This window comes from Colletotrichum lupini, chromosome 2, assembly GCF_023278565.1.
Source record: "Colletotrichum lupini chromosome 2, complete sequence".
Taxonomy (NCBI): Eukaryota; Fungi; Ascomycota; class Sordariomycetes; order Glomerellales; family Glomerellaceae; genus Colletotrichum; species Colletotrichum lupini.
Genome location: NC_064675.1, coordinates 7,149,481 through 7,163,000, shown reverse-complemented (window position 1 = coordinate 7,163,000; position 13,520 = coordinate 7,149,481). Strand labels below are relative to the sequence as shown.

The 13,520-nt window shown below is 54.1% G+C and overlaps 5 protein-coding genes and 1 non-coding gene across 6 annotated transcripts; 2 read left to right on the top strand and 4 right to left on the bottom strand.

Annotated features, from left to right (window-relative positions):
- Window positions 1–25: 25 nt before the first annotated feature.
- On the bottom strand, window positions 26–3,776 carry CLUP02_04496 (uncharacterized protein; the record flags this gene model as incomplete). The annotated part of the gene is made up of 14 exons (XM_049283508.1): window positions 26–246; window positions 350–468; window positions 571–645; window positions 978–1,140; window positions 1,196–1,416; window positions 1,483–1,597; window positions 1,681–1,821; window positions 1,854–2,015; window positions 2,105–2,307; window positions 2,414–2,476; window positions 2,510–2,692; window positions 3,020–3,317; window positions 3,402–3,596; window positions 3,659–3,776. 14 exons carry the CDS (start codon window positions 3,774–3,776, stop codon window positions 26–28), a joined length of 2,277 nt encoding a protein of 758 aa, XP_049140651.1.
- A 1,012-nt stretch (window positions 3,777–4,788) lies between these two features.
- Window positions 4,789–5,283, bottom strand: CLUP02_04495 (uncharacterized protein; the record flags this gene model as incomplete). Its single annotated transcript, XM_049283507.1, has 1 exon — window positions 4,789–5,283. One exon carries the CDS (start codon window positions 5,281–5,283, stop codon window positions 4,789–4,791), a length of 495 nt encoding a protein of 164 aa, XP_049140650.1.
- Window positions 5,284–5,581: 298 nt separating this feature from the next.
- On the top strand, window positions 5,582–6,004 carry CLUP02_04494 (uncharacterized protein; the record flags this gene model as incomplete). The annotated part of the gene is made up of 1 exon (XM_049283506.1): window positions 5,582–6,004. The coding sequence occupies one exon, from the start codon at window positions 5,582–5,584 to the stop codon at window positions 6,002–6,004; it is 423 nt and encodes a 140-aa protein (XP_049140649.1).
- Window positions 6,005–8,037: 2,033 nt separating this feature from the next.
- Window positions 8,038–8,130, top strand: CLUP02_tRNA057. The gene has a single exon. It is a non-coding gene; the product is annotated as a tRNA-Glu (tRNA).
- Window positions 8,131–9,373: 1,243 nt separating this feature from the next.
- On the bottom strand, window positions 9,374–11,277 carry CLUP02_04493 (uncharacterized protein; the record flags this gene model as incomplete). Its single annotated transcript, XM_049283505.1, has 2 exons — window positions 9,374–10,957; window positions 11,050–11,277. The coding sequence occupies 2 exons, from the start codon at window positions 11,275–11,277 to the stop codon at window positions 9,374–9,376; spliced, it is 1,812 nt and encodes a 603-aa protein (XP_049140648.1).
- Window positions 11,278–11,623: 346 nt separating this feature from the next.
- Window positions 11,624–12,106, bottom strand: CLUP02_04492 (uncharacterized protein; the record flags this gene model as incomplete). Its single annotated transcript, XM_049283504.1, has 2 exons — window positions 11,624–11,859; window positions 11,917–12,106. Coding segments are annotated over 2 exons (426 nt in total), but the record flags the coding sequence as incomplete, so codon positions are not given.
- Window positions 12,107–13,520: the final 1,414 nt, after the last annotated feature.

The window sequence follows — 13,520 nt, the reverse complement described above, 5'->3', positions numbered from 1 at the left end:
TGTGGTGTGGATTTTCGCGGGTATCTCAGAAAGCGACCGTCATGAATCGGGGCGAGCTCGGGGAGCTTCGATTCGGGGTGTTATGACGTGGGGTGGTCGTCGGGGGTTTTTTCTGGTTGCTCAAGGGGGGAGATTCGAGCAGGAGATTAATTTGTTGGATTCTGTCTCTGCAGCAAAGAACAGTATGGGGTATAGGCAGAGCAATTGATCGTGGCGGATGTGTAGAACAGAGATTTGTTCGAGTCTCTAGATAGTCGGGAAAAGAGGTATTGTTAGCCCAAAAAAACAGCTCTCTCTCACGGTTCTCAAAAAAAGTTTCTTGTTGGGGAAATCGGGCGCGAGGCAGCACTAAGAGGGGGGGAGAATATTGGGGTGGGTGAGGAGTGCAGGCCACGCCAGGGGTTAAAATGGGCGGCGAGAGACGAGACGGGTGCCAGGGAGAAGCAGGCGAGAGCAGTTGGGCTGGGCCTGAGAGGAGAGATTGCGCGCGCAACCAACTAACTGGCCGGTATTCCGTAGAACGAGCAGCAAGCCAGCAGAGCAAAGCAGCAATACCTAGAGCCAACGTACCTGGTTATGAATTGGGGAGCAAGCTTGGTAAGACAAGATGCTTCCTTCTTCTGTCTTGTGGCTAGGACAGAAGGTCTAAAAGGTATGTCAGAAAAAGGGAGAATGGAAGGGAGAGAGTGGGAAGAGAGAGGTCGAAGGAGAGAGAGAGAAGAAGAGGTGCTGGGAAGTGGGAATAGAAGGATGTTATTGTAGTCCGGCGACTTTGCGGATGGGATGAGATGAGCCACCAAAAAAAAAAAAAAAGGACAGGCAGTCAGAAGACTTGGTGAACTGGAGAACTGGAGACTAACGACAGCCAGCAATACTGTGTGTACTCCGTACAGGAACAAGCAATAATTAGGAGGAGGATCCAGGCGCAGGGGAGTGAGAGTGAGCGTGTGAGTGAGGTGTGTGTGTGAGGTGTGGACTCTTTGGACGGGAGTTCCGGGGTTGAGGCAATGAGCGATGTGGAATTTGGGACCTGGAACTTTGACGGGGATTGTTGGAGCGGCGTTGACGGCGTGGGAGGAGCGCAACGAAGGTGAGGATGGATGAGGAGGGGCGCAAAGTCACTTGGCCAAGTACCTTTTTCTGGAGATCAAAGTAGACGTCGTGTACCTTGATTTGTACCTCCAGCTGTAGGTACCTCCTGGTGGGACGGGATGAAATGTGTGGGGTCTGCGATGGGGGAAGGGGGGTGTGTACTTTGCATGGCGTACCGTATTCGAGAGAGGGAAGGAAGGGAAACTCGGGGACTGCTCGGGTAAGGCCGTATTAGGTGAGGAAGGACGTCCGGGACGGCGGGACGGAGAGGGAAAGAGGATCGATATGGTAAAGGAAAGAGGACGGGAAGAGTATGCTTTCGGGCTTGGAGTATCCGTATAGTCAAGGGTACCTACCGTACTGTATAGTGTTTTTTGCTGGTTTTGTTACTTCTCCGCGAGAAGCTCAAGGAAGCTGGAGCTGGATCTGAACGAAATGGTTGGTTTCCCTGACTGAAGCTTTGCAATTAGATGTTCCCTCGACACTGCCACCTGCCAGGGAGGAGCTATCGGTTCCTGGAGATCCGTATCCGTATGAGAAAGGAGATATAGTAGGGGGGTCCAACAAGTACCCGGAGAATATAATAACAACGACGAGGAGGCCCGTCGGGAGATGGAGATAGAGACAAAAAGAAGGAGAAGGGGGAGGCCAAGTAATGGGACGACGCGGGGGCGGAGAGAGCGAGCAGGAGAAAGAAGGCACCAGCCACGATACAGCAGGCGAGGTTCACTTGTTATACGTGATTCACTCGACGATGGCACGAAGCACCGGGCATCGCCATGGGGACGGGACCAAGACGAGGACGAAGCTGCAAATCTGCTTAGGGACGGAGTACGGTGTCAATGTGTGTACGGCGTCGGCCTCGGTGCTTGGCGCTTGGTGCATCGTGGTGCGGTTGTGCTTGGTGCTTGCCATTGTCGGTGCTGTGGTCGATGAGGAGGAAGGAGCATGGCAGATTTCCCGGGATGGGGAACCTCTGAGAGAGAGTACGTGCGAGGTGCAAAAAAGGTACTTGAGCCGGTACCCGAGTCCATGTACCGGGAGTACCTCACTCCGGCGGGTGACGGACCACCATCACCAAGTTTCCCCCAAAGTAAGTAGGCAAGATCGTCCTCAGCTAAAACTGCCCGTTCAACGCGCATCGCCATTTTTGAGACCAGACCAGCAAGGGCCACTAGACATTGGGCAAGACCAAGGACTGAGATGATTCCTGCTCTTGTTCCTGGTGATACTTGCACCTGACACTACCGGCCAGTCTACGTATTGATCAATGGAAGTCTGTGAGCGTTAGGTCGGGTCTTTTTCTCACATCTAAGCTTACATCATACGCTCAACTAGACTACCAGTGGGCTGCGCTGCAAATACACAAGATGTATGTAGATGGCTACATACAGAACACGACTGGATGGATACTCACACTTTTCCATATTGGCAACGCATTAATTGTTCACTGATTCCCTCGGTTCCTCCTTGCCTCCATCTGTCAAAATGCCCCAATCCATCTATCCGGCTGAGATTCTGCCCCCCTCCCTCAACCAATGGCCGGGGTGTTGGGGGAGCTCCTGCCCAAGGGTGGGCGGGCAAGCGGGCTGCACCAGTCCTTCCTTGTCCATGCCCAAAACCCAAGGTACCTACTACGTACCTAACCTACCACAGTACGGATACCGAGGCTTAGGTAAGGCAATGTCTCTCAAGTCTCATTCTAAAGTCTCTTTCTTTTGAGTCTTCCCTCCAAAACCACAGAGTAAAGCCTGGGCGTTGTGTCTCTCAGCCCTTTTCGGATGGTTTTAACTGCTGGCTCCCTTGCAACTCTCAGCCCAGCCCCCACGAAGATAAGGTTCGATTATAATTCGTTGATTGGGTTGGGTTGGGTAATGCTACCTCCCCTCCCAAAGCTGTCACTTCAAGATGAACATCAACTAGCAACAAAACAGATCCTGGGTACTTGACAAAAACTGTGAGGAAACAAACGTCAACCTGCATTCTCTGCCCCTGGTTTTCGGTACGTACCCGGCGGGAGCATTGAACACCCATGGACAGGGAACAAAAGATACTTGCGCCGGTACAAATGCCATGACGGGGCTTCAGGTACCGATCCTCATGCCGTAGCGCATCTGATTGCCATTCTTTCCCGGCCCAGGGGATTCTGCCGCTGGAATCTTTCTGTCTTTTTTCTCTCTCAGATTTGGGCCAGCAATGTGTGTCTCTCTCTCCAATCAAAGCTACTTGTTTGGTTCAGTCTCATAGCTTCTTCCTCGCATCTTTTTTTTTTTTTCCCTTGAGGCAAGTTCCCCTGTACCTTGAGGTACCTGTGTCTCCACCTGTAGACCCCGGGACGTTATCGTTGGCCTTATCGATACGTACTCTTGGGCCAAAGCTCCTATTGCGCGTTGCTGCCGCATTCCTTCCTTGCCTTGCACCTTGAGATTTTCGACTGTTGCGCAATTTCTCAACCATTTCGTCACCTCCAGCCTTGTAGACCTTGTCATCCTCCAACACCACACCTAATATTCGAGATGGATCGTTGGTCGCGACAGCGACACACACACACACATACACACATCACCTTCGCTACGAAATGTCACAATCGCATCCAAATTCAGCTCCTGGTTTTTTCCTACCAAAATCTGATGTACCCTCCGCGGGCTCCTGAACTTGATGGAGGATCGGATCGGGTCAGCCATCGTTGCCACCACCGAACCCCGACGGCATCTCCAAACAATGTCCGAAAGCTGTTGCGTTACCTGACTGCCACGATCCAATGGCACCCTGTCACTGTACTCTGACACCGCCGCACCGCACCGCCGGCCGTTAGACACCGATCGTTAACATCATCAACGCCGTATAATTACACCCAGACCCGACACCCACAGCTCGAGAGCGCCGTTGGCAACCCCGGACCCAGCAAGCAAACACATACTGGCAAAGTCTGCCCTCCCACGAGTTCAGGAGCCCGGCACGATCAATGCGCGCATCTCTTGCATCCATCCCATTTGGCATCCCAACTTTCATCGGCCCCGACTTCTTGTCGCCCGGCACTGAGAGTCTGGGAGTATGGAACAAATGGACAGGCCGCCCCTTCAAGTTTCATCAGAAAAGCTCCATCAGGGTGTCCCCATCGACCACCCCTCCAGCCCATACCCAATCTCGCAGGCGGTCAGTCAGGCGTCGCCCACGTCGTCCAGGGGTGCAAGCCTCAACAACCTAACGCCGTAACTGTCGACTCGCTTACGCACCTCTAAACCGCCTAGCCTCGCCGGTTCTCCGTCCGGGGACGTCCATCAGCTTCCGCTAGTCCTACGCAGTACTCGCACCTACAGGCTACGCAGTACGCAGTACGCAGAACCGGCCAGGTACCCAAGTTTACCGACCTAGTACCTCCTTGGCCTTCTGCAGAACCTATGCACATATAGCGCCGGCTTCAGATCAAGTCCCCGTCGAGCACTATTACACTCGCCATGGATGACGGAGAATGCTGAACCACAAAGTTCAGGGCATACAGGGCAAATACAAACGTCCCAACTCTCGGTCTCACCCGCTGCTGGCTTGGACTGGTATTCACTCAGTGGCCAAACGCTTGTGTCTAAACCTTTGGTGTCTCGGATGGGACAGACCGCGCGAACCACGCCAAAGTCTCGTTCTCTTCAGTTTCGCATCTTGCATTCCCCCCAGAGTCCAAGGTCTTGGGGCAGAGCTTCACCATTCAACATGCAAATTCCAACCGAGCCAAGCGCCAGGCCAAGGGGCCACCGGTCCAACCCGATAAGGGGTCCTCGACAAGCCGATAGCAGCTGGAATTGCTAGGCCCTGGCCTTGCCTCCCACCACCAACATCAATGCCGTCGCCGAGGAGCTTTGCCGAGCCACGTCGACGTGGGCGGTAAATGTCGGTCCCCCCAACAATTGGGATTTTGGGACACAATTTGGGGGTCGCCTTCGATGGGCCCCTTCGAGAAATGCCAGGGGTTCTCCAAGCACCAATAGCGAACTCACGAAAACAACCAAGCCCCCACCCAAAGAAGGAGAAGAGAGCACCGAAGAAGGGGGAGAAAAAACATTGCCAACCAGCGCCAGACCAAAAGAGAAAATCTCCACCCGCAGATCCCCAACATCTTGTCCGTCCATCTGCGGAGCCCGTGCTCCATTCCTGTCTCCACCCGGCTTGAAGCCAACCCGCCGGCGCCAACGACATCAATATCGATTCAACTTGAACCGCGCCCAGAGCAGGGGGCTCGCAGCCTCAGTCGTCAGCTGCAGCCACAAATGTTCTGTGGGATGGGAAAGCCAAAATGCAGCCAGCATGCTGACTGAGGCTAATGATAGTGGGATCCTGACAGTGAGAGAGAGCAAGATACCACCTCGCGGACGAACGCCTTTCCTCAACTCAGGACCAAACCCATGGTATGGATACCTAGGCCTGCTTAGTTCCCAACTAGTTAATCTCAACTTCACCACGCAGTGCTTCTCTGCACCCTGAACGCGTCCGTCTCATGGCCACTGCCGCTGCCGCCGCTGCGAACCCGAAGCTTCGCTTCTTCCACCACCCCTCTGCGGCCGAGGTCTCCCGTCACCTACTCAAGTTCCCCGGCCCATCCCATCCACGGCACCGCAACATTCCGGCTTGTCAGTACATATGGCGCGGACTTCCGTTGGCCCATTCCCACCGCAATAGAGTACCAATCCCCATCATAACCCCAGACCAGAGGATACGAAACGTATCTGTCAACCAATACGCCCCAGAGCGAGGATATCACCGAGCATTGGCCCCTCAGGCCGTCCCGTCCTCGGCGCCTCGTTCGGAGAGCAGAGCGGATGCTACACTAGCTTCCTACAAATACCTACTTGGCCGCGCTAAAGACGGGGCGAGCAGATCCGATCCTGTCAAAGCTGGGGACGTACTGCGCGTAATCTGACGCGCCCACTTCCGGTCATCATCCTTCGTCCTTTTTTTGATCTCAGAGAGACGGGACTCCCCAAAAGAGACGGGCCCCACCATTGACGTCCATCTCTCCTAGCCGGAGCGGACGGACTGCTCGTGCCCCTAATAATAGCCAGGCTTCCCTCTTCAGCTCCGACCTGTGACGCCGATGGGCGGGAGCCAGCGCCGGTGAGACGGCGTTTGCTGACACTGAATTTAGCAGCACCATTAACGGGACGTTGATCAAAGGTAATCTACAGATCTCTGATCCAAGGTCATTTACAGATCTTTCCAGCCGCATCTTGACATGACAAGCCGTTGCCTACAAATACGTCCACGCTTCCTCAATCAACCTTCGTCGTTCAGATCGTGGCTACCCCACAGTCTTACTCACCAGAGCCACATAGGACTGCGCCTGCAGCTCGACTGCCGACCGCATCGTGTCTCGAGCGGCTCTGAACGCCGGTCTTAGCCTGCCCGTCCGAACTGGGTTTGCAGGTACGTGCGTCACTGTAGGTAGTCAACCGTTACTCTGAGACCGCATCTGCACAGCAAGTTTAGCCAAGCGACGTACAGATAGGTTTGGCCACTTGGCATGCCGCTCGTGACAGTTGGATGAGATGAGGCCAAGTGCTATTCAAAGCCGAGACTGGGACGAATGTCTTGTTTGATGTCGATGACCTGGTTCTCTCTGCGCACCCCGCAAGCTACTTCTCTACGGCCAGCGGATGTCAAAGTTCCAGAGCTGGGATGGCTGCCTCTGTACCTACAGTCTTTGGGATGTATCGAAGCTTGAAAGGCAACCCGGCGACCCGCCGTATGATATTCTGCACGCACGTGCCAGGACACTACCTTGAGAGAAACCGACTCACGAAACGAAACAGCCAGCACCGAAGCCGCGGCCTTGGTTCTGGTTTTGGATTCCTCCCTTAGACAAGCCTCGTCGACAGGTGGTTCCCGTGTCTTATGACAGGTCTCCAGTAAATATTGGAGCTGTGTGTCGCACGTCAGACCTCAAGGTGCTTGCGCGTAGTTGTAGATATGTTTGCTTCGGCAGATCTGCGCATGCCACGTTCAAGGTATAGCGAGTGACACGCCTGCAGGAGGTACATGGGCGGATTGGCCGAGTCTTCATGGTCTTTACTCAAGCCAGTACAATGAACGTAATCCGCGACATGTGTGCATGAGACAACACATACAAAGGTGATGAAATCAGCACCCCAATGAAGTATCTCATCTGGGCAGAATCATTGCAAGAAGAACATGTCTATTCGGCGGATTCTCTTCCTTCTGTTGTGGAGATATTTGCTCAAGTCTAGTGAGCTTTACTAGGGGACAAGGCTGACAGCGCGGCTTCTTCCTTGTCTGGCTGTTTAGTAGGATGGTCGTGTTGAAGGATGCGTTATGAGTTGAGCTCGGTGATCAAGTCGCACCACGACAGCGGCCACGACAGAATGATACAGTTAGATTAGTATAATTATCCTTGGGATGGAAGGATAAGATCCTTTGCGTGGGTTGAGTTGGTGTTCCCCCCGTGTGTGACCTAGTAATATGTGGTGATGGATAAACGGTCTTTGGATGCGTGGTTCAGCAAAGATGTATACAAAAAAGCGAGATAATGACATTCTGAAACTTGGGAAAAGTTCTCTAGAGGTTCTCGGATTGAATTCACGGCATCAATGGGCATTTCAACAAGCGTCAGCTGGTGTGGCTATTTTCCTCGTTTTAGGACCATCGTTTTGAATCCGTGATAGAATGGTACCTCGTACAATAAACGCATTTAGAGTTGGATAACCTAAACGAAATCCCCCAAGACCTGTCCATTCTAAATTCTACACCTCAAATTAGACTCCTATCTTATCCATACATGTATCAACTCTTTCGCAATTCATTCCAACCGAAAAGAGGCGGTGTCATTGTGCGCAGTGGCAAGCTAAGAAATGTGGCCGTCATCACCAAAGCACCTACTTGGACCACGAGCAGCCGCGATCCACCACGACCTCATCAAGGTCACCAACCCATGAAAAGTCCCATATAGTCCAGTGGTTAGGATACTCCGCTTTCAGTCTGTGATTCTGACAACTTACCGGAGAGACCCGAGTTCGAACCTCGGTGTGGGAACGTTACCTTTTGTTTGGTCTGTTTGATGGCTTTTGGGTCGGTGATTTTGATCATTTTTGCTGTGGTGAATGCGCGGGAGAGTGCGTGTCTGTGTAACGATACACACCGGCCACCCCAATAAAGACCACCAGTAAGTAAGTAAATCATACATGGAGAGTGGTCATCGGGCGCATCCTGATTGAAGAGCAATCTATGCACTTCGTCAAGGATTCTTTTCTATCTGATTTGTCTGGGAGGCTCTTGCTACATTCGCTGTTCGGCACGCAGATTCAACCTTCCCCAAAACTCGGCCCCTCTACAAACACAAACCGGAACGGCGGACAGGAACCGGCGCGGGGTCAGTCGGTCGGCCTCACCCACTCCACCACACCCCACCCACCCATTCTCCTCTACCACCGACGCAACGCCGAATCGGCGACAAACTGAACCCGGGAAACACATCACGCGACCTCCGTCTGATCTTCATTGACAAACAATACAGTGTTCACATAGCCTTGGCAGGGCACATGAGTACTCTGTCCGCGTCGAGTGCCGACATTGGTGTCGCAGTGTTTGGAGCAGAACTTCGGCTGCACAGGTGCCCACTCCCCGGGAATACCTCGCAACCATCACGCCCTTCACCGTACTTAGCCCGATGCTTCATCCCTTTCTCATCGTCACAGACTTGACCGATACGTTACTCACAAACACCTGCCTCAATGGAACTCAAGCAGCACATCATGAAGTAATAAACCAGTATATTCAGACCAAGGTATGTTTCGACGGATCTTTGGGGGTGGGGGGGGGGGGGGGGTGTTTCGGTGTGCGTGTTTGGTAGTTGTGAAAGTGAGTTGTAGTTGTAGCAGTTTCGCTTGCGTGTCAACAAAAAGGTATTCCCCCGGACTGCGAAAAACAAGAGAGAAGAAACCGAAAAGAAGGCACCGCCATGCTGTATCCCCCGTTCCCGTTTGAAACCCTAGAATCATACCAACGCCTCGGATGCAGCAGTTTGTATCCACACGCCTGCCCTGGAAACCCCGTAGTCATGAAGAAGCAATGAACAAAGGAAATGAGATGAAGAAAAGAATGAGACTCTCTCGTCTCTCTTCTCTTTTGAAAATGAGGGTATGTATGTTGCTCGCTGTAATTGCGCAGCTGCCCATGGCCCGACTGCATATGCACCGGGTCAAGTAGTCAGAAGCAACGGTGCTGCTCTGTTGGTATCAAGTAATCCTCCTCCTGTGATGGTTTGATTCAACCCTGCCTAGTACGTCTCCTCTTCAACGAGTTGATCCTGAGCGCCCATGATGGAACTCCTCAGGCCCATCGAGCTTCGCCTCCCTGAGACGCTTCCTCCGCTTTGCCGTCTCCCGCTTGGCATCGGGATGCCGCTTGTAGGGGCTGGAATACCGCTCACAGAGTTTTCTGCCTCTAGGCGAGAATACGTGCCTCTCCTGCTAGGTGTTCTGAATTCGCCATTTTCGTCGCCCTCGTCAATATCGATGCGGCTGCTGATACTAGCAGAGCGCGCATGCAGGCTGCCACCCAAGGAGCTGCGAGGACGACCCAGGGGCGTCCGGGTGCCAGACATACTGGTGCGGCTGATGGGACGGGGCGGTGCCATTTCTGTGCGACTTGATGGCCTGGCGTACGACGAGATGCTAGCCCGTGAGCTCGGCCGAGACATTGTAGAATCGCCGTGTTCAAGACCAGCCCCTGGGTTTCGGTTCGGTAGCGGGCCAAAAGACAACCGGCTGACACCTGACGTGCTAAGACGAGGTACATGCTTGGATCGTGTGCTGGCAGAGAAGTTGGGGTTGGATGGCGTAGTGTCGTCGCCCCGTACTGATGAGGCGGTGGAGCCACTGGGACGTTTCCGTGAGCGGATAGTAACCGTTGACGGTACGCTGTGGACTCCGAGAACCGAGGAGCGGGGTGAGGCTCGAGGTGGTGTTGTGACGGGAGCAGGCAGCTTCGATCGTGCATTATGCACGCGAGCTTCCAGACGCTGCATCTGAGCTGTAAGGGTTCTGATGTGGGCGAGAGAGTTGTTGGCAGGCTTGGGGGGCATGCGGGTGGAGATGGAGCGAGGGGCGGTGCGAGGAGCAGGTGTGCGTGTCGGTGGCCCGGTTGAGGGACGACCTCCAGACGGCCGGGTGCTGCTCACGGATGTCGTGAATGAACGAGGCTTGGGCGTGATACTGTGTTCGGTGGACGGCAGACGCGACTTGCGAGTCGCCGATGCCGGAGTCTTGGCCGGGGTCTTGAGGGGTGTTCGGGAGACAATCCTCTTGGGTACGGAGGCGGAGACGTCGGACATTGGCGGGGATGGAGGCTCGCTGATCTGGGCGGGTTTGGCAGCAGGGAGAGCTTCCGCATCGGGCGGCGTCGATACCATGGGCGAGCTTGCGGTTGAGCCGGGGGAGGCGTCGAGGGTCTTGTCGAAAACGGGGGATGAAAGAACGGAAAGGTCGGTGGATATGGCGGACAGATGACGTTGCTCCTGCTTCTTGATCTTGTCCTGGAGCACCTCGGCCTCAATCTTGAGGTCGGAAAGCTCCTCGCGCAGGCGTTGCGCCTCGATGCGCAGCGTTTCTCGCTCCTGTTCACCGATTTTGATCTCCTCCTCCATCATGACGTTGCGCTCGATCGCACTGTTAAACTTGGATTCGAGGTCCTCGAGGGAGGAGCTGGTGTTTCGTGCCTGTCTCTCGAAGTCATCGTTGGCGACCTCGATATCGCGTAGCTTGAGCTGGAGTGTCCTGTTGGTGTCGCGCAGTGTTGTGATTTCCTTTTCCAGAGTGTTTTGAGCCGTATTCGCATCCTTCTTGGCTTGGTTGTATTTTGACTGGAGGGAAAGGTCATTTAGAACTGGACATCTCTCGGTATGTGATATGCGCGCCGATAAACGGTAACCGGCGGGAGAGGGTATGATCTCACCTTCCACTCCTCGGCCTCGAACTTGAGGCCCTCTGCCTTTTCCTGGAGTTTGCGCTCCCTCTTTTCTGCCTGCTCGATATCCTTCTCGAGCTCCTGCTCTAGCTCCTTACTGGACTCCCTGAACTCGGACAGTTCCTCCTCGAGTGATGCATACTGAGACTTGTACCAGCGCAGCTGATCTTCAGGGCTCATCGCCTCGCTGGGCGGTGAGGATGGTGGCTCTGCCATGGTTGTTGTGATTGTGCCGCCGTCGCGATGTTTATTCGGATCGCATGTGATGCTCGGCGGTTATCGGGCGAGCAACTGTGGGTGGTTGGGTTTGGTGGTGGTGGTAGTGGGCGCAAAACGTGCGAGGTGGGGGCACTCGCTGCGGTCGCAAACAGAAGTTGTTGAAGTGATACAAATCAAAATTGTAGTCGTCGATGTGAATGATTGTCAAAGTCGTCAAATGCGTGCTATTGTGTCGTTGTCGTCAGCCTTCTATCGCTCGCCAGATTTGACGCGATCGATGGTGGTAGAAAACATCGCACGTACCGACTTCCAAGTGTTGTTGTGGGTGGTTGGGAGTGTCGTATCAAAGCGTGGGAAAGACGAAGAGCCCGACTCGGAAAAGGAGGATGTCGAAATGGAAGAATGGAAAGGCCCGGAATGTCGCGTGGGTGGTTGTCGATGTTGATACTGGGCGTCGAAGACTTACCTGTGTCGTCGATCGGTGGTGGTCGGTTATCGGTGGCCGTGGTCGTTGTTTGTCGAAGTCGTAGTCGTCGTTGTCGTCGTCGGTGTCGAGATGTCGGCGGAAGAGAGATGCATCTGCACGCTCGCTATCGGCGACACAAGACTTTCAGGGACTGGACTGACCGGATACACAGCTGGGCATGGCTGGGACAGGACGGGAGTGGACAGGAAAGGGAAAGGTCGGTGCAATGTTGATGTCGGTCAGGCGTGAGTGGGCGTGGAGTGTGCGAGTGGGCGTGTGGGCGACGGGCGTGCGTGTGGTGTGTGTGGTGGTGGTCGTTGTTGCTGTTGCGGGTTGCCCCCTGTCACCCCTTGTCGTGGCAGCGCGCTAGTCCTGTTCAGGACCACTGGCTGCTACCACGGGCAACAAAAGGTGAGTGGCTGATGACGATTATGTAATATTTCCTTTCCTAAGGCACTCTCGTCAAGTATTAAGGTAGGCGCGGGAAAAGACGCAGGAAGGGACTCATCTGGTTGGACCTGCCAATCACAGCGCTGGATGGGGACCTTGATGGTGGAGAGTGTACCTTTTTTTGGCAACTGCCCTCAAGAGGAAACACCACCTGCCCTGAGCATCTCCGTGAACGATGTACGTACCGCTGCACCCGTCCACGACCTCACCTTCCATCTTCCTGGGAGAAAGATACGTACCGTGGATACTTGGTGTGTGCTGTCGCTGCCCCTCCTTCGTCATTTTACTCCTGCAACATCCGCTGGCAGCAGAGGAGTCATTTCAAGCTTCAACCACCCGCATTATTTCTTCGATCAACGTCTAGTCTTCCCTACCCGGACACTCCCAACTCCTCGGTTTATCCACCTTGGGCTCTCTCTCAAAATACTGTACATGTCCACGGCGAAGCTATTGCCATATGGCTGGCGGCGATCATCCACATTACGGCGGAGACGCCTTGTACAATGCGCCACGCGAAAACCATCTTAATGTCTAGGTGGAAGTAGAGCAAGTCGACACACCAAAGACCATCTGTCTCACTCATTGTCCGCCTTCGTCAAATCGGACACCTCAAAGCTCCTCCCGCGTCATTGTTTTCTGACCCTCTGCAAACGCGCCCCGAAACTATGCCAGTGACTGAGCGCAGCCTACAGACGGACTCAGCAACGAGAAACCCAACCAATAGGCCAGACCAAAGAGACTTTGACCCCCAATTCCAATCTCAATCCTCGGATGACGACGGGTCGACGGCAGCGAGCAGGGCCACTCCCGGGCTGACTTGATCACCGTATCAGGGTCATCCCAAGTTTCGGTTCATGCAATGCACTGATCCTTTCCGGCCCACCACTGGCACCAACTGCCTTGAGTTCCTTTGCTGCGGCTTTGGTGCCCACCCGCCTGGTCGGTGCTTGCTGTTGCTTTCGCTGGCTCTGGCTTCTGCACGACATTGGACTGCGACCTGTTAGACGCTTCGAGGTTGCTCTGCACAGGCGCAGCCGCGTTGGCGCCGATCGAAGCTGCGATGCTGATTGTCCTAGCCTCTCGGGAAGAAAAAGAAAACAAGAAACAAGTCACATCACTCGCGGTAACCAGCAGAAAGGTTCGGATGCCATGTTTCAGACGCCTAAGCGCCAAGGTCCAGTGTCCCATCCGCATGACACTGGAAATCCATCCGTCTCATGCCACCATCAACTCTACAAAGCTAAGAAAGTCGCCCATTTGCTCACCAAAATCCTAGGTCATCCTCTCATGCACCTAACCTTCCAAAAATTACCGGCTCACTAGT